The 20,373-nt window shown below is 46.0% G+C and overlaps 1 protein-coding gene across 2 annotated transcripts in view; it reads left to right on the top strand.

Annotated features, from left to right (window-relative positions):
• The window catches only part of LOC138514169 (rab-like protein 2A), a 474,772-nt gene that overhangs the window by 286,250 nt on the left and 168,149 nt on the right, over positions 1-20,373 (top strand). Inside the window, exons 6-7 of one of the 2 annotated variants that reach the window (XM_069629477.1) lie at positions 4,770-4,881; positions 8,560-8,639. In XM_069629477.1, coding sequence (XP_069485578.1) covers positions 4,770-4,881; positions 8,560-8,624 — 177 coding nt within the window. In that variant the 3' untranslated portion in view covers positions 8,625-8,639. Of the gene's footprint in view, positions 1-4,769; positions 4,882-8,559; positions 8,640-20,373 lie in introns of those variants that run through there. The other variant, XM_069629476.1, reaches the window with a different exon arrangement.

Below are 20,373 nucleotides of genomic sequence, written 5' to 3'. Positions count from 1 at the left end.
ACATCGCCACCGGGTATTGGCTTCCCGTTTCCTAGGACTTTGCTGGATCAATTTTCAGCGTTTGCTTCTTGTGTTCAGAGTCGCTCTGAACCCCATGGGCTCCGTGGCTCACTCGCGCTCCACCTCCGTCAGGTGTTACACAAAGGCTCTCCCCTGCTTGCATAGGTTTTCCTCTCACTCACCTTAGTTCGACGTGTACTCCTTTAACCTCCTCGTCGCAGTTAATTGGAGGTTTTTCTTTAAAGGGATAGATTCTCCTTCTTGCTTATAATGGCACGAGTTTGTTTTTTCTTTAGCCAAGCCAAGTCTTGGATTTAGTATGGTTTTTGATGTAAAGCAGGTCTGCAGGCACTTCAGGTTAGTTACCAGTAAGATCCATTATTGTAGTTACATTAAGATGTCTCATAGGTGCCCAGTGGCACCCATCACCCAGGCAGGCTCTCCAACTGCCTGAGTGTAGAACCTTAACACGGAACATACTCATACCACAATATTCTCACAGCATTCTTTCTTGCATCATAAATTCCATGCATCCATCCAAGCACATCACAACACATCTCCTTTCCTTTTGTGCATTCATATCCCAACCAAGCACATCACAAGAAGTCTCCTTTCCTTGCCCAAACCATCCATCACCCAACGAGTACACACGCATCACTCACACATACGGGTCACAGCCACACGTTGACGATACAAAGGGCTTGTGAATAGGCATGATGCAGCGCAGATCCCTTTATAGAAACCAAGGACAAGTAGGGGGGGGGGGCAGCATATGTGTTTACCCTCATGTAGACAGTTAAGGCACCTCCCACGCAACTAAAACTCCTCCCCTGAACACATCAGGTAATGCTGAAAACAAAACACCCACTCACACCACATCTTTTTAATGAGCAGCCATAATGCGACGTTGAACCAATTGTACTGCATGCATGTTCCGATTTTAGTAGCCTGTGCGAGCTTTGGTCAGGTAAAAGCTTTCACAAGGAGGCATCACTCATAATAATGTTTCAAACATTCATCAGAAAGGGTGGAGTGCCTCGATAGTTCTCATGACACACACACACACACACCCACATCCCCCTCCCCTCCCCGAGACCGGAATAGAATTGTATATACTTTACGTTTGCAGCACTGTGTGGCATTACTTCATTACTTTAACATGTTGCTTCAAGAAACTAGGTTTGCGTTAAATAAATACCCTTCTGATATGATAGTTTATTTATTTAGCACCTATACACAATGTGTTTTAAAGCACTTCAAGGCAAGGGAGGGAACAAGGGAAAATACATTGACATTCTTACAGGCCATGAACAGTAAGGATGTGAAATTAACTATCGTACTCGGCCTGATGATATTTCAGATGGTGCAAGAGCTGAGACATAGATAAGGAAGGGAGGGGGAGAGTGGGAAGGAAACAGACAGGCGACTACCGTACTAGGCCGGACGACCTTTCTGGTAGAGCCAGAGAGAAACAAAAGGTGAGGGAGAGTGGTGCAGAAAGGGAGGGGAGGAACAAAACGAGCAACTATCGTACTAGGCCTGACAACATTTCAGATGGTGCTGAAGGAAGTGGGGGGGGTGGCAAGTAAGGTGATGGGGAGGAGACAGACAACGTTGCTATCATACCAGGCCCAGGGACAATTCTGATTAAGTGCAAAGAAGAAAGTAAGGGAAGGATATGTGGGGGGGAGCGAGGAGGAGAGAACAAGAGTAGGCAGTCAAAGAGTGGAGAAGGAAGAGGGGAGAGCGAATACAATTGCAGAAGTCAGTAGTAAAACATAATGTTGCAAGCCAGGATACAAGATGAAGATGGGAACAGCATGATTCCGGGCCACCATGAGTAGAAGATGCAAAGGAAGTCCAGCATGAGAGCTGAGAAAGGGTACTGCACTGTGAATCAATGAAGTCTATGAATCCAGCATTGGCCACAAGGCGGTGATGGTGCACCAGAATGTATCGGGACAGACTCCTGCAGAAGTAGGCTGGAGGTGGGTAGGGGGAGCAGGGTAGAAGATAACATAGCGCGACTGTCTGTTTCCATTCTGTGGTTGTTACAGCCGCCAGCCAGCAATTCGCTTTGCGAAGTATAATCCCTAATCTATACCTCACCAGGAATCGTTCGTAACGTGGAGATGATCAGCCGCCTCCTCTCCACTAGTGCTCGGCTCACTCACAAACACGTTGTGCTCCTCCTGCCTGCCTGCCTGGCTGACTGCAAAGAAAAAGGAGGGAGCCCGGAGCCAGCCGAACGGTGCAAACATGCAAGTGATTTCAAATTGGCCACGCCCCCTTGCAGCGTCCTGATTGGAGGATTGCATAGAGGTAGCAGCCGATTGGTCAGGGGTAGCAAGCCAATAGTCGGGGGTAGCACTTGCTACCCCTAAATGATGTCCCTGGCTCTGGGGCTTACCTCGCCATCACCCTGCAAAACATCTGTGATTACCAAGGCCTAACGTGCCAAAGCACGTAGGATCCAGACTCCATGGCGAGGGAGCGCCCCACTAGTTGAGGCTGAGGTCTAGAGGCCCTGAATCTACATACCAAAGAGCCAAGAAAGAAGTGAATCCCTCAAGACCAACGAAAACCTGAAACGTCCTAGCTGGGATTCCCAGTTTGAAAGTTACAAAACCCAGTGACCTTTTGCCTAGACATAAGCAGAGGATATCCTGCCAATTGTTAGTTTCCTGAAGGAAAATCGCCCTACTGATTCCCAGAGTTAAGTACACTAGGAGAGGCCTTTGGTTTCTAGAAAGTGGTTTGTCTGGTGCTGATCATACCCTGCCTCAGAACAGTAAGTGTCCTATCCGGCAATTGACCATTTTATGTGTGCGCTGCATTCATTCTTGCTCATTGAACATATGGCTGGCTATATGATATGTTTTTATTTAACAACCAGTCTTTGGTAGCCTTTTGGAAATGCTTTTTCATTGTGTAGTTCTGACATCAGAAATGACTGACTTTATATGTATGTTTTGCTCTTCCTTTCATGTCTGATTTTTCCTAAACAAAAGTATACAATTTGATGTCCGAAAAGGACCGCAAGGCCTACTTATTGATTCTGTTTTCTGCCTCTGATCTGAACACAAACACCCTGTAGCTTTAGCCTAGCTTTACCTGAATTAACAATTCTCTGCTATTCTTTTAATGTTCGTGTTAGATGCCTTGTAATTTATTGTTTTGTTTGCACCACTTTTGCTCTGAGGTGTTTGGATGCATGGTTGTACAGTTGACATTATCTTGGCTGTATTATCTTTTCCCTTGAGGGAGAATTTTTGCTGCTGCAGCTGCCTTCCTTTCCTGGTGTATGTCTCTGAAAATAAGCGTCATTCTTTGCACATCTATTTTTTTCTTGATCTGCACCTTCTTTAGTTCTTGGCTCCTGGGTTATTCCCCTTTAGGGAGAATCTTTATTGGTTGTATGGAGGGCATTTGGTTTTCAGTGGCGATTGTTCCTTTTGTTTCTGCTAGTTAATGCTCCTACTCCAACTGCCCCCTCCCATGTGCTTGTTTAAGAGTGCCAGGGGACCACTCTGGTGGTGATAGTGCGCGGTACAAATGTCCTTTAAATGTCCTTTAACATTAACATTAAAAAAAAAATGCTGCATTTTAGGAATTTGCTTCCTTGTCTGGTGTCAGATATACAGGAGGCATATTGTAGTGTTAGAGCAGAGATGAAGATGGAGACTGAGTTGAGTCTGTGGTTGTGTAGCAAGAAGGATTGTGGTGCTAATTTTCTATCCATAGTTATATAACCCCAACCATGCTCAATGTAACAGTTTGGTTTGAAAGGCTACTACATATCAAATTGCAATGTGCTTTTGAATGAAGTTGTCTTGCTTGGCTCAGATAAACTGGCCCGTGAAAACCATTAGGCAGTGGCCATGGAGACTGCATAACCATTAAATCTTCTAATTCTTACAATGTACATTTACATTGTTCCCTTTACCCTGAATTCTTCTGCCATTTTCAGTGGTTTCAGTTGATAATGGTCGGTGATGGCATTTGTAAGTAGCTGGTCTGTCTGGAGAGAAGCATACAGCCGTGCCCAAGCTGGTATGTTTAACTTCCAATATTGGTGAGTAAAATTCACACCCATTTGTCCCCAGCAATTGCCTTCACTTCTATGATGTACTGCAGTTACTCAAATCTAGCATAAGTGTGTTTTCTCACTGTACTGATTTGTGTCCACCTTGTCACAATTGTAGTGCCCTCTCTTAAGGGTCACTGAGCTTGAGATTCCAAAATCATTTTGCTGTACCCTTACCTTAAGAGCTACATCTCTCTCTAGCTGATGGCTCCCCCTTCTGTCTTCTGCCTTGTTCTCCTTGCCTCCTGTTTCCTATAAATGAAGCTCAGTGGTGATGGTGCTCCATCGATTTCAGGGTGAATTTGTCATTTGAGTGTTCCATGTCCAGGGTGGATTAACCAATGAGTCAGATGATGGAGCTCCACGCTTTGTGATGGCAAGAGAGATTGGTTAATAAGATGAAAGTGCTACACGCTCTGCTATTTAATGGGTGATATCTATTTGGTCGTAGAAGAGGCCAGTTATTTAGGTGAAGGTCTTTACTCTGGTCTGGAAAGAGACTATAGGGTATGAGTGCCTACCATGCAATGAACGAGAGGGTGCCACTACCCTTTAATGCGAGGTGATCTATCGTGTGAGATGGCACTTATGATGGTGATCCTACCACACCTAATGTCCTTTTTTCTGTTCTCCGAGAGACCATTATCCATATTAGCCTTTACAATATTTTTTTCCTTTCCAGGTATTTGATGTTCAACGGAAGGTCACGTACAAGAACCTGAACACATGGTACAAGGAGCTTAGAGAGTTCAGGCCAGAAATTCCCTGTATTGTTGTCGCTAATAAAATTGATGGTAAGTGACCTTCTTTACTCCAGCTACTACAATCATAATGAGTAATCTACAAAATGCCCCCCTGCACCTACTTCATAAGAATGTTGCAAGTTACTATTTTACAGGCACGAAAGCCCAATTGTTAATATTGTGAAATGGAATTTGTTTATGCCTTACTATATCCAACTTCGGAGCTGTCCCAAAGGCAAATACTCAATAGTAACTAGGTAATAATGTTCAAGGAACGATATTTCTATAGTGTTAGTCTTGTGTGTTCTCACAATAGACTAAAACTAGCAATACTAGCCCGTGTCCAGACATTTTATTCATCCTATTTTTTTTTTTTGTTCTATTGACTTGCTTGGCAATCTTTTGCCATTGAAAGTTGGATCCAGAAGAGTGACAATTCAATCTTGCTTGCTACAGCAAAGGGAGAACTTATATCGTACACCCGACAATGTTGATCTATGATCATGAGGGTTTTCCCTAACCATCTCCATCAAGGTGACAGAAGTCCTTACCAGAATTCGCAAGATTTTAAATCTTCCCCATCGAAATTTACTTGGAAGTGGGGGGGTGGTCGAGGGGGCGGGGGTGGGTCCGGAGGGGATCTATGCCCAGCAGTCCAAAAAAGATGCCTGCACAGTGATCTCTGCTAAATCAGCACCTACACCCCCCCTCATGAAAACACGCTAAGACACTTCTGATAGCGGCCTCCCCATGCACTCCTAGTGACATCCAGTACCAAGGTGGGAGGCGGAGTGGGAACTCCGATTATGCCTCTGTCCCCATGCCAAGGCAGCTGGGCCTGGTGCGGCACAGGGCCGAGAGGAAGAGCAGAGAAGCAAAGCGACCTGCACTGAATGATTGCGGAAGCTTGGATAGAATGCACCAAACTCTGGTAAAATAAGAATGTCCCAGTGCTAAAACAGGGCGAGTAGTGAGATGAGGCCTTTGCTGGAATGCTGAGGTGGGGGAGGGGCTGAGAGCATGCCAGTCTTCACCCGAAAGGTATGGGGGGAGGCAGCTAGAGTGCTCTGTTACTGCTGCACCCCATTTTGAATAGGGACACTGGCTACATTTGGGCCACACATCAACTAATCTGGAATAAAGCCATGCTAGCATCACTTAGAGGTGCTCTCCATGAGGACTGGTCCTTGTCGGCCGGCACGATATCTGGCACCTTCCCTAAGCTTTGTAGCCGGGTTATATGCATACTTAATCCCCTTAAGCAATGAACGGCCATACTTGCTTAAAAATGGGTGGATGAGGGCCTCGCGCACAAGGGCCCCTTGAGGGGGTCTTGAGTAGGTGCTGGTTAAACCACAGAGCTGTGAGTCAGACATTCCGGGTGTTGGGGGCAACATCAACGGCCTCTGAGACCACAATAGAGGATTTCCAACAATGGCTAGAAGCATTCCAAGACAAATTCAGAGACTTTCCAGGCACAATTTAAACCGCTCACGGATAAAATAGCAGGCATGCATTCTCAGCGGGCGTCTTGCAAGAGCTCCATATCAAGCAGGAGGACTCAATCTCCAGGATTGTAACTCTGCAAAGCATTCCATATGATCTCAAACTGAAGTGTAAGAACCTTGGCAATCGTTCGCGAAAAACACAACCTATAAATAAGAAATATGAATGAAACAAAGGAAAGGAAATGACATACTCCTTGTGTCCAGTCTCTACTCAGGCCAACATTTGGCCTCTCGATTTAGCAAGTAACTTGCATTGAAGGTGCTCACCGAGCCAAAAGACTTGCACAACTACCAGGTACCAGACCCAGAAACGCTGTGATTAAAGTTTCATCCTTCCTGACTAAAGAGCAGATTATGTGGGAGGTTCAAACAAATGCTGTTTAACTTCGTCGACTCCGACATTTAAAGACTTGACACAATCTACTTCAATCAAAAGGTGGGTCTTTCGGGATTTCCAAATAGAACCGACGAAGAGGCATTTTCGATTCCGTTGGCTTTTCCATCTGGACCTACAATTGTAGCTGGACTATAAACAGTTAACAATATAAACGCCCAAGGGGGGGAAAAGCGGCCCTCAAAATGGAAGGTTTTCCAAGTAAGTCGAAGTGGGTGGCGTTAAAAGACACACTAATTCCCAACCCTAATCTTGTAGGTGGAACACATTTTTGTTCTACACAGCATGGTTTGGTGCCAGGCCTGATTTGGGTTTTAGATGTGGTGGTGCTTTGGCCTCACCATGGATGTTCGTAGTTTTTGCCAAATGTGCATGTGGTCCTGGGAGCGCTGCTCTCTCTGGGTGTCCATACTGGTAATAATATCTGTCATGTTCAAATATTGATCTTGGTCAAGTTTTGTGAAATTGGTGTCCTTGTGGGTTGTCAGCTTATGTTTGCTACATTCATTACTGATGTAAGAGAGGTCACACTTGTGGTTTGTTGCGCTTACTGCTGATGGATGTTTTTTCCTCCTTTTGACACTTGTAGCGCCCATCTGTGCACAATAAGTTTAACATTTTCTAGTTGTGACTTTTCTAATTTGTTTTAGGGTAGGCTGTGGGAAGGTTTTTGCAAATTGGTTTCCTCGACCTCTTGCAGGGTCATTAATTCTGTGCAATTGAAAACCTTTTGTTGGTGGGCAGGCCAGAAGAACGGTATTGGGGCAAATCATGAGGGCTTGTCTGTGGTGGACAATCCATGTATTAAAATGCTTATAGTGAATAATGTTTATAAAGGTTATGTAAGAGTTTGTATCCTGGCATTTAAGGGAGTTGAAGGCTCAGACTAGGTGTGACTAATGAACATGCATCCTGACAGTGTGGGATTACAGGACACTGAATTTGCAACAGCAAGATCGACATAAATTGAACCATAAGACTTGCACCATATTTGACATGCCTCGGCTCCAGGAGAATTAGCAGGGGTGGTGCTCACATTTCATGAAGATTTAACCTATGCTGTTTCAGGTGTTTCGAGGGACACCGAAGGCAGTGTATAGCAAGTCCCTTCTGATGCCAATAAAATAATCCAAGACGAGCCAAAAAATGAGATGCACCAGGTACAGGAACACAAAATATCTTGCAATAGACTGCCAGGCAGGGTATTATCTAAGAGACATTCAAATACTAATGGAGTGAGTACATACTTAAATCATATTCTCAAAAGCTATAGATTTGCAATGCTTCTCTCTATTATGATTGGCTAGTAAGCATTGCACTATACATGATTTGTATTTCATTGGCGTATTCTAAACATGTGGCCGGCTAGTTAGCTCATTGTATAGTGATGTCACTGGACTTCTCACACATTCCAATTGAACAGAAGCAGTAGCCACCTGTGTCAGTAAATCCTTCTTTCTCATTGGCTGTTCCAGGGTGAGTGGAAGTGAAATTAACAATTTATACCAAACAGCTTGGTTACATATGACAAAATATAACAGTTGGTTTTCCTTCCTCAGGAACTGTACGCTGTTGGCACCAACACTCTGCTCTCATCTGGTGAACTGTATCTATCCATGTACTTTGCAAACTCGCTCAATGAGAAGACTACTTCATGTGCATGATTTAATCTACCCTGTGTGTGACCTTATGTTTTGAGACTCTGCTGTTCAGAAGCATTTACTTTTGGCAACAGTGCTGCCATGTATATGTAGACATGTTTGTACATTATTATAATAGAGGCTGCATGCAATATTATCTGCTGGTAATGAGTTTCCATTATATTAGTTGCAGGATCGCAAGTAATTCTAGTGTGGGGCAGAGGTACTCATGTGAGTTATGATTTTTCTTAACAAGTCCATATTACTCTTGCATTTGCTTGATGTGAAAATATGAACAGCTGCATTAACTGTGATTTCGAATGGATTGTGTCCTCCCACGTATTCCTCATCTTAGATATTTGTATCGTAGGCTTTGCTGCTTTGGAAAAAAAACATTCCACACCAGGGGGTGCTGTGCTCCAAGTCGTGGCGTCACCGTCCCTTGAGGGTTGCTGTAGGGTGTCGATGTCATCCATAGTATAAATGGCTCGAGCCACGCCCGTTGGCTTCAGTTCTGTTTATTCCGAAAGCTTTCGCTTCGTGTGTACGAAAACGGCGCTTCAGTCTTTCGAGATGTCTTCCTCATCAAATCATTCTACCCCTAAAACTGGCTTTAAAAAGTGCCAGAAATGTGGGAAGAAAATGTCTATTACTGACCCCCATCGAGTTTGCCTCTGGTGCTTGGATCCGGACCTGCGAGTCGACGAATGCTGTGCACATCAATGTGTTACATAGCCAAAAAATATTTCAAGTCTTTAAGCCAGTTCCTCAATCAGTATGTGAAAGGCAAATTCAAAATGAAACTACTACAAAATATGGACTCCTGTCCAGTGTGCAAATACACAGGACTACAATGACATTCATTAGCCTGCATTTCTGGACCTATTTGCAAAAGCGCCTGCCACCATATCAAAATATCAACGCACCATTCAATCTGGTTCATAAACTGTACTATGCCAAAAGTCCTGATTTAGCACAATTAGCCAATTTAAATACCATCTTCCACATGGTACAGCCAAAGAACTACTTTAAGAAACCGAGCATATCCAGAGAAAATATGTTGGAAGTGAAAGAAAAACGAAGACTCTGCTGAGTCTAGGGTAAAATCCTGATGTAAATCTAGATCGAGGAGTCTGTCAAAATCTTTTTCTTCTAAGAAGGCGAGGAAGAGGCGTCACTGATCTCCCTTATCTTCTTCTTCTTTGTCTTACAATACAGGGGTTATCACCTGTCCTTCAAAACATGATTCCCCTAGAAAGTGGGAGGCTTTTAGAGCCTCGATTATGCAAATCTTCGACAACGTGCCCAAAACCCCTCCAAGAAATCGCGTGAAGACCATGCCCCCAGCTCATTCTAAACATGAGGGGAAGGTCCGAGACTAGACGCTCTCAATCGGTGAAAAATAGTTGAGGGTGTCATTGAGAGAAACCTCTGACGCCACGTAAGAAGAGCAAGACAGACCTGTCGGTGCATAAACGTCAGGTGACGGTCTTCGAAGTCTGTGTCGAAGGTCTCCTCGATGCATCTGTCAGACGTACTCGACACCGGTGTGTCAGATGGCATCGACACCTTCCTCGACGGCGCTTACATCGAAGCCTCTGAAAGCTGGCATTCCCCACTCTTACAGTAAAATAACCAAATAAGACACCAATGGACACACTCCAGTAGGGAATGAGATCAGGACCAATTGCGAGTAAGTAAAAGAGATGTCTTTATATAAAGTTAAATGGGAAACGCAGAGAACTCTGCTACTCCGAGAGCGCTCTGCCCAAAAAAACAGAAAATACACATTACAAAAACACGTCATCGATGACGTGGGATATAGGGGATACAAGAAGTGCTGCTCATTGGGAGAAGACCAGGCGTTACACATCATATAATGGAGTTGCTTCAGGATTGGTCAGCGCTGAACTTGTAACTTCTTGAGGCCCATGGGTCAGCTAGGTTCATCTGGGAGAGGTGCGACTTTATAGAAGACAGTGTCAACAATATCGACGCCAACATTAATTCCGGCACCAACATCGATGCCTTTGGCAAAACCAAGGTTAATGCCTTCACAAATACTTCACCCTGTGCCAAGAAAAGACTCAAGTCTATGGCTTCTATTTACGAAGAACAATACTCTGAAGAGGAGATTTCCCCTTTTGGGTTAAAATGTGGTGCAAAGGATGTTCCTGAAAACTAATTGACCCTCAGTCCAAGATGTCTGACCTCTATGAATATCTACAAACAGCTAGTGGTTTGGACACGTCTCCTGAATTAGAATTCAACAAGCCTGACCCTGCTGATCATGCAGACTCTCAATACAGAAATCCTATGAATAGGGTGTTGGAATTCATGGGGTGGAACAGAAATTCACCCATTTATGAACATGATGACATGACTGACATTCTCAGTCAAGGTCCTCAAAAGGATCCTGTTCTTCCTTTTCACACAACACTTTAGAGGAAGGTTATGGCCGCATGGGAAACCCCAGACTCTAGACCAGCAGGAAACAAACATTTCGCTAGGAAATACAGGCCCTTCTGACCCTGAATACTTAACTAAGCATCCTACACCTGAGAGCTTAGTAGGGCAGGCAGCCACATCCACTAGAAAATCGGCATAGCCTTCTATTCCCCCAGATAGGGACGATGAGAAAACTGATGCCTGATCTCGCAAGATTTGTTCTTCGAGCAGCATGGCTTTAAAGTCAACAAATGTGACTTGCGCTCTTGTAAGATTCACATACACCCTGTGGGATTGTATTACTGCAGCGGCTGAACACATTCCTGAGGGCGAGGAGCGAGACTGCTTCCTTGCAATTGTGAAAGATGGAAATTAGGCTATGGGGAATGCCTTCAATCAGGACTGGACACTGCTGACCGCATTAGTAGGTCCATGGCATCTAGCACAGTGCTACGCGGGTTTGCATGGATAAAGTCTGGATTTGCACCGGATGTGCAAGCCAGACTTCTCAATATGCCATTTGACGGCTTGAGGTTGTTCGGCAGCAAGGCAGATGGAAGTTTGGAGAAGCTGCAGACATCCAAGGTGGTGGCTAAGTCACTTGTCACCTCCATACGACAACCTCAGCAACACTCCTATTCGGGCTCATCTTCCTGGAGGGGCCGTCCTTTTTGTTTTTATTCCACATTTGGAAGAGGAAAAGGACAGGCCAGTCAAAGAGGACAAAGAACATTTCTGTAGGGTGGATAATGAAAGGGTGCTAGATCAGCCCCAGTAGCAGCATATTTCCCCTCAGCTGCTGCTGCAAAGCCACTCAGAGGCCTTGACCCACAAGGAGGCAGGATCTCTCAGCATCTGAACGAATGGCGGGGCATTACGTCAGATGCTTGGGTACTGGAAACAGTGGCTCAAGGTTACTGCCTTCCTTTTCTAAAAAGGCCTCAAGACCATCCACCGGGATAAAACTCTGCCAAAATTACAGATCCGCTCCTGTTGCAGGAAATATTAACCCTGCTCAAGAAAGGTGCAATAGAACAGGTACCTGTAGCAGAGAGGAACAAGGGTTGGTATTCCCCATACTGCCTCATCCCAAAGGAGCATGGAGTATTGAGACCCATCTTGGATTTAAGAAACTTCAACAAGTTCCTCAGGAAGGACAAGTTCAAGATGGTAACCCTTTCTCAGATCCTTCAGGTTCCAGGACTGGTTGGTATCATTGGACCTTCAGGATGCTTACTTTCATGTGCCGATTCATCCCAAGCACAGAAAGTACCTGAGGTTCACGATTGGCAGTTCTCACTATCCGTTTCGAGTTCTGCCATTCGGGTTGACCTCCGCCACAAGGGTTTTCACCAAGCTGATTGTGTTAGTGGCGGCGAGTCTCAGGGGAGGGGGATTTTTGTCTACCCTTACCCTTATCTGGACGATTGGTTAGTCGGGGCACGTTCACCTCAACAGGCCCAGGAACATCTGAGCATGACCTGCCACTTCTTACACAGACTGGGCTTCTACCTCAATTACAAAAAGTCAAATATGATACCATTCCAAAGACTCCAATTCATCGGAGCAGTCCTGGATACTTCCTCTGGCAAAGCCTTGCCTCCCAAGGTGAGAGATCACGTTCTACAGATGGTAACAAAGTTCCAGAATGCCCAGCATCTGCCGGCCTTCGATTTTCTGAGGTTAGTCTGCCTCATGGCATCCTGCATTTTCCTGGTGCCAGCGGGCCCAAATTGGGAATGAGATCCCTTCAATGGGTCCTCAGGATTCCATGGACCCAATTTTTGGGGGAAATGTCAGATCTTTTGCAAGTTCCGGCCAGAGTGGCTCAAGATCTGCTATGGTGGGCTTGCAAGGACAATATTCTCAAGGGAGAATCTTTTTGGCAACCATGGCCGGAGATAATGGTGATGGACGCCTCACTCACAGGGTGGGGAGCTCACACCAGGGACCTGTCAATCAGCTGTCGTTGGTCTCCATCAGAGTCCAAACTACACATCAACCTTTTGAAGCTGAGGACAATCAGACTAGCGCTGAAGGCCTTTCTGCCCTCTGTACGGGGAAAGAATGTCCTGATGATGATGGACAACACAATGGCCATGTACTGCCTCAACAAGAGAGGAGGCTTAGGGCCACTAACACTGTGCAGGTAGGCAATGCAGCTCCGTTTCTGGGCAATACAAGAAGGAATCTCTCTATCAGCAGTTCACCTAACCGGAGAGCAGAACACGGCGGCGGATGCTCTGAGCAGACAGTGTACAGTATCCCACGAGTGGGAACTAGCTCAGGAAGTCCTTCAAGAGATCTTTGCCCTTTGGGGAACCTAACAAGTGGATATGTTCGCGACCAGTGTCAACAGGAAGTGCGAACTGTACTGCTCAAGGGAATTTCGCCCAAGAGAAGCTCTAGGGGACGCGTTTGTAGTGGACTGGGAATTTCCACTCCTACACGCGTTAACTCCAATCCATGTGATTCCTCACGTAATCAAGAGGTTGAGAAAGTTCAGGAAAACCATGATCCTAATTTCCCCGGATTGGGCCAGCAGGACATGGTACCCGGACATTCTGGACATGTCCATCTGCCCTCCAATACTTCTTCCACTAAGAGGATCTTCTATCGGAAGAGGAAGGTCGGGTTCTCCATCCAGAGGTCAAGACACTCGGCCTTCAGGCATGGTTTCTGAGAGGCTCAGATCTAAGGATTGGGACCTACCGGACGATGTAATGGAGATTTTGCTTTCAGCCAGAAGGCCAGCAACAAAATAGTTGTACAGGTGTAATTGGAACAAGTTCAGTAACTGGTGCAAGGATATGAATGCGGATCCATTTCTATGTGGTACACCTATGGCACTTTCTTTCCTGCTGCATTTGGCCAATCGAGGCCTTCAGGTTGGTACAATAAAAGGATACTATACTGCGCTTTCTATTTTTAAGCGCTCCTCAGAAGAGGTATCATACTTCAAAATGCCACTCGTTGTTCAATTCTTAAAAGGCCTCACTAACGTGTTCCCTCCAGTCCCTTTTGAAGTCCCTGGTTGGGATCTAAATTTAGTACTAAAATATCTTGCATGCATTGCTTTCAAGCCTTTGTATTCTTGTCCGCTAAGGCTTCTCACTGGAGACCATCCTACTAATGGCTATTGCATCATACCGCAGGGTGTGAGAGTTACCGGCCCCCTCTTGTAAGACTCCTCACACCATTTTTCATAAAGACAAAGTTGCACTTGGTCAAACCTTCATTTCTACCAAAAATAGTCTTCGACTTTCACTTGTCTCAGAAGATCACTTTGCCATCTTTCTATCTGCCCCCCTCATGCAATTAAGGAGGAAGAAAGACTTCACAGGCTGGACCCAAAAAGGGCTCTGTTATTACATTTCTAGACTGGCAAAATTACGGAAAAGTGATCAACTTTCCATTGGATACACCGGCCACAAATTGGGCCTGACAGCAACGAAACTGACCGTAGGCAGATGGATAATTCTAGAAATTGGACAGTGTAGAACCTCCAGAGGGGCTAAGAGCTCATTCTACCAGGGGCATGGCGACTTCAACGGCACTTCAGAGGGGTGTCCCGGTGCAAGATATTTGTGTAGGGGCCACCTGGTCATCAATGCACACTTTTGTAAAACACTTAGATTCCACCTCATCGCAGGGGGGTCTTTTTGCTAAGGCTGCTCTACATACAGCCCATGAGTAAAATTAACTAGTACTCCCTCCTCCGAATGTTCACTGCTTTGGGAGTCTATCTAAGATGAGGAATACGTGGGAGGACACAATCCATTCGAACAACAAGTTACTTACCAACTGTAACGTTCTTTTGATTGGATGTTCCTTCCACGTATTCCTCATCCAACCCCCCCTCCCCATCCTACCCCGCCTTACAGTTTACGTTTGTTACACTCCATGTTCCTTGAGAGCTTACGGGGACGCCTGGTCAACTCATCAGTTAAAAATATCGAAAAAACAGAACTGAAGCTAACGGGCGCGGCTCGAGCCATTTATACTATGGATAACATCAACACTCTATGGCAACCCTTGAGGGATGTTGATGCCACGACTTCGAGCCCAGCGCCCCCTGGTGTGGAATTTATTTTTTTTCCGAAGCAGCAATGCTGACGATACATATCTAAGATGAGGAATACGTGGGAGGCACATCCAATCGAAAGAACGTTACAGTTGGTATGTAACTTGTTCTTCTATTTTAAACTGTTTAATTGATATTGAATCTGGGACTTTATAATTGTAATTTTTCCTGTAGTGGGAAATGTGGCGCTCTGTCTGTACTGGCTCTGTGATCGTATTGCTTTGCATTGTGCCATTCCCTCTTGTCATCTCACGAGTTGCATTTTGGTTGCTCTGCCTAAAATTGTGGCTTTATTATAATTTGTTGGGATGCAACTTGTGAGAACTCGGAAAGCCTGCGTCATCTTTTGACTAATCAGTGTAAAATATCTTGTCTTCGCTCCTTGGGTTTTGTAACTCTTTTTAAGTTGCATTTGTATGACTCACTACTGATAGCTGAAATCCTGGGAAAGAGCTGTTTTGCTTCATTTTCGCTCTACCAGTTCCTGCGAGATATCAGGCCTTGACCAAGCAATGTTGCAAAATTTGGAATGTGTCTTTTCAGTGAATGTTATGACTGCTGCATTCTACTGGGAAATGAAAGAATGGTTTTCTACGTTGTTTGAGCCTACGAGTAAAATAATTGTGCTCCTGTGTTAAACCTTTTATATAGATTTTGCTAACTAAATATCACGATCACCTGGTCTCCACGGGGGCGTCGCACGAAGCTGAGCGATGAATGTCTGCACGTGCGTCGCACAAAGCTCGGTGATGAATGCCCGCATTTGTCTTCTCTTATCACTACTACTTCACAGGGGAACGTTTGCATGGAATGTTTAAACGAGATGTTAACCAGCCTTAGGTGTTTCAATGGCGGATTCTCCGTCCTGCAACTGAATGCAGGGGCTCAGTAATGTTCCAACCTCTCTTCTGGATCTAGTTGATCTAGTTGATCTAGATATATATATATATATATATATCCCCTCCCGGACATAGACAAAGTATACATTGCTAACCTTTCTTACTCAATTGTATACCAGGCTTCCTCCCTGTATAAGTTTGTCTGCTCCTGATGGCACCATGACACTAAAGCAACATGATGCTGGCCTAGCTACAGCGCTCACAATTGGGTTTTATTTGTAATATATAATGTGTGTATGTATTGTGGCCTAATTCGAGCATTAATTCTGATGCTCTGCTCGCCTAAGCATGTAGCCTTTTGTTAAAATATGGCTGCTTACTTCATTGGAATGTGTTTTTCACACATTGACTTCTGCAGTTTGTATGTTTCTGGCAGGTTTGGGATGCCGACCAAATGTGCCCATATTTTTATACTGTCCTACATTCCCCCTTTTCATCCCTTTATGGATGAATATGTCTCGACCTTCTCTTTCACAGCTTTCCTCTTCTTCTTCTGACCATTCATAAACACTTCTGGGTTTCCATATTTGCCCTGCACACCATACATGATATAATCCCAAGGAGTGCATTGCAAATAGCTATGGGGCCATCCTAGAGTTGTGTTTATGTACCATTCAAGGTAGTCATTAGGGTCATGGGGTTGGGTCCAAAGGGCATTGTCAGGGTAGCTGTGTAGGTTTGTGGGGTACCTGCTCCTGTGTCTTCCTACCTGTGATGGCTAATCTGTTTAGCTGCTTCGATCATTCCACCAAGGAGTAGCATTTCCTGTAATTACTGCAAAGAAAACCTTTTTATTTTGCGGGGGTGGAGGGGACACACATGAAGCAATTATTTGGTATTTTGCACCAAAATAATATCATGAGGATGGGAAATGATGTCCAGTAAGTGTGTATCATCTAGCGGGGCAACCACAAAGTAAACATCACTAGTCAGTTGTCTTCACCAGTTCCTCCTTCCATGTCCATTGTCAATTTCGCCATCTGCTTGATAGCTATGGGGTACTGAAGCGCTATGTGCCTGTGTGCTCCGATTTCTTTGCAATGTATGGGAGTATTGTGATATTGGTATGTGGATTGCACACATATGTACAAAGAGTAGCATAGGTGTTTGGCACAATACCTGAAACGCTATATGGGAGGACTGTGATAATGGTGTGTGAATTGCACACATACGTAGAAAGAGTGCATTGAGTCCAGGTAGAGTGCATTGGGGATGGGGAGTGAATTGGAGGTAATATGAAGGTATTTGCAGTTGATGTATGATAGTGTGTTGTGCCTATAAAGGTGTACTAGACTGTGCATGGCTAGGTCAATTGCATGTAACAGTATGGCCACTGGTTGGAAGCAGGTTGGAGAATGTAGCATTGTGACTTCGTTAGTGTACCCATATGTACTGGTAGTCAGGAAAGGTACGTGGCCGCATGGTAGCATGCATGTCTATATTGCATTTTAGTGGGTGTGTTTAAGGAGTAGGCTATTGGGTGCATGGGCGGAAGCCATAGGCCTCCGCCTATGTATCCAAGAGCGTAGGGCTTGCGCACTGCATTGTTTTAGGGAGGACAGTCAGACATTAGCACATGGAAGCAATTTGTATGCAGTTACTCACATATACTGTATCGGTGGGTACTTGTATAGGTACTATAATCTTTTGGTGAGTGCAGGCAGACTCCATTAGGGCTAGGGAGTGCATTGGAGACACTATGAGGATATTTTCAGTGGAAGTGCTATGTTGTATTGTGCCTGCAAAACCCATAGTAGCTTGTGTGCATGGGTGGGGCCCTTTGACATAACAGGGTGGGCACTGGTTGGAAGTAGGTAACAAAGTTGCCTTGATTGGGTTATTACTGAATAGATATGTACGTGTGGACAGAAAAGGTAAGTGGTGACATGTTTCCATGGATGGGTCGATTGCTTTGCAGTGGGTGTAGCGAAGCCTTTTGCTAACAAACCAGCAACGCAGTGCTGCTATCAATGGGAGTACTGTGATATTTGTATGTGGATTGCAGACATATGTACAAAGAGTACTTTCACTTTGCCTTGGGTCATTTGCATAACTTATTATAAGCATACTTTGTGCCATACAGTACTTTTGTACATATGCAAGTGTCGTAAGGTCCCCGCCTTGGCAGAATCACTGTGGAGGACATGGTACAGTTCATAAAGGAGCATGGGTGAGATAAGACACCATTTGTGTTAGGAGTGGTGCAGACGTGAACAGAGCTTCGAGGGGATTGTGTCCTCCGACGTATTCCACATCTATGAAAGGTAATGACCACAGCTGTGCTGCTTCGGAAATGTTTTTGGCGTCCTGCTTCAATGACGTTGATACGTTGTCCATCGAGGGCCTCCGTCAAGGGTCGACGTCCCCAGATGTTATATATAGGACGCACAGCGTCCGTATCCTCAGTTCCATTTTTTCCGCAAACGTGTTTGCTTCGGAATCTCGACGCGCTCGATTCTTCTTCTTCGACAGCAATGTCTTCGTCTTCTTCTACCCCGAAGTCGGGCTTTAAAAAGTGTCGGGACTGCGGTTCGAAAATGTCCATCACGGACCCGCACGACATCTGCCTCTGGTGCCTCGGTGAAAGCCACACTACTGACTGCGATGACTGCCAGTCCCTTGCATCTAAGGCCTTGCGGGAACGGAAGAGGAAATTAACGGTAGGTAGGGTGTCTAAGCCCCATAAGTCGAAATCTGCTGGGCTTTCGACCAATGACTCGAGAGGTGACTCTCCGCGTCGGCGAAAATCCAGGGGGTCTCGGTCTCGGAGTGGTTCCCGCCTTTCCTCTGCCTCCTTCGAGGCATTCTAGGAAGTGCCGTCACCAGTCGCCTTCCCCGTCCTCGTCGGAGGACTCCGCCAAACGGCGTTTGACGTGTCCCACCAAGTCTTCGTCGTGGGCAGAATGGGATGCATTCCGCCAGCAGATGGTGATTTTCGAATTGCAAGGCACAGTTCCGGCCGCGCCTTCGAAAGAAGCCGGCAGGCAACAGGCTCGGTTCACCACTCGCACGCCTTCGGGCGAGTGCGGTCGGCACAATCATCGGGAGCCATCGAGGTCCTGATCAGACAAGGAAGATCGCCGTAGCCGTGCCAGATCCAGGTCCCGGTCCTCAAAGCCATAAAAACTGTCGGAACCTGTGAAGTCTTCCAGGAAGGCGTTGACCGCCATCGGCGCCGTGTCTGTCGAAGGACTCTCTCAGGGCTCTGCCCTCAAAGAAGTCGTTGGTGCCGTGTCCGTCGAGGGACGCTCTTGGGGCTCTGCCTTCGAGGAAGTTGTCGATGCTGTCGGCGCCTCGTTCGATGTCAACTGATTCCTTCAATGCCTTTTGTGGAGGATTTGCCAGAGGTGCCCCGGAGGGATGTGGAAGCTCTGAGGAAGGCTCTCAGTAAATCTGTTAGGTATGTTTTTGAGCCCTACTCTGTTCCTCCTCCCAGATTGGATTTGTTCCAACCTTTGGAGTATATTTCGGAGGTGGAGGAAGGGTCCGATGAGGAGATGGTTCTGCCTCTTGATGTCCCCGATTACCTTTCGTCTGGTCAGTCAGATGGAAAAACTCAGTCCTTGCATGATGCCAGTGGTCTTAACACCTCTCCGTAGGTGGAGTTTGGCAGGCCTGAGCCTGGAACACATGCCGAATCCTCCAATAGGTGTCTCGTGTCCAGGGGTCTCACATGTCCAGGGTGAAGGAATACTTGCGGTGGTCTGCTCCACCTGTTGATTTTGATCAGGATTATCTGACGGACATCCTGGAACAAGGTAACCCACTGACCCAGTGTTGCCATTTCACATGGTTTTGCAAAGAAGGGTGGCGGCGGTGGCTTGGACTTCTCCGGAGAGTCTCCGGCAGTTGGTAAGTCTCTTTCGAAAAAATACCGCCCAGCCAGTAGTGACCCCGGCTACTCGTCGATGCACCCTACTCCGGAGAGTTTGGTGGTGCAGGCGCCTACGGTCCCAGCGAAGCAGGCTGCATACCCTACCATCCCTCCTGATGGGGACGACAAGCGCTTTGATGGTTGGGCGAAGAAGGTATTTTCTTCTTGGGGTATGGCTTTGAAGGCAGCCAACTCCGTTTGTGCCTTGGCGAGATTCACTTACACTCTGTGCGTCTTTGGCGGCTGAGCATATTCCCGAAGGGGAAGAACGGTATGGTTTTCTAGCCCTCATGCAAGACTGCAAGGATGTCATGTGTGAATCCATTCAGTCGGGTCTAGACCTGGCAGACTGCGTCAGCCGGTCCATGGCTGCGAGCACCGTGATACGCAGGTTCGTGTGGTTGCGGAAGTCGGGGTTTGCTCCTAATGTGAAATCCCGGCTTCTCAACATGCCCTTTTGATGGTGTCCATCTGTTTGGCAGCAAGGCTGACGAGAGCCTTGAGAGGTTGCAGACCTCCAAAGCTGCAGCAAAGTCTTTGAGCACTGCAGTACGTCAACCTCCGCCTTTTCGTCCTAGGGGGCAGCAATGGAGGGGAGGTTCCTTTCAGTACTACTCTACCTTTGGTAGATGGAGAGGAGCTGCCAGTGAAAGGGGCTGCCGTAGGAGTACCAGAGGTGGAAAGCAAGGTACTCGA

Source organism: Ambystoma mexicanum, chromosome 12, assembly GCF_040938575.1.
Source record: "Ambystoma mexicanum isolate Mex_15411 chromosome 12, UKY_AmexF1_1, whole genome shotgun sequence".
Lineage (NCBI taxonomy): Eukaryota > Metazoa > Chordata > Amphibia > Caudata > Ambystomatidae > Ambystoma > Ambystoma mexicanum.
The sequence above is the reverse complement of the archived record's forward strand: the minus strand, read 5'-3'. Positions and strand labels throughout refer to the sequence as shown.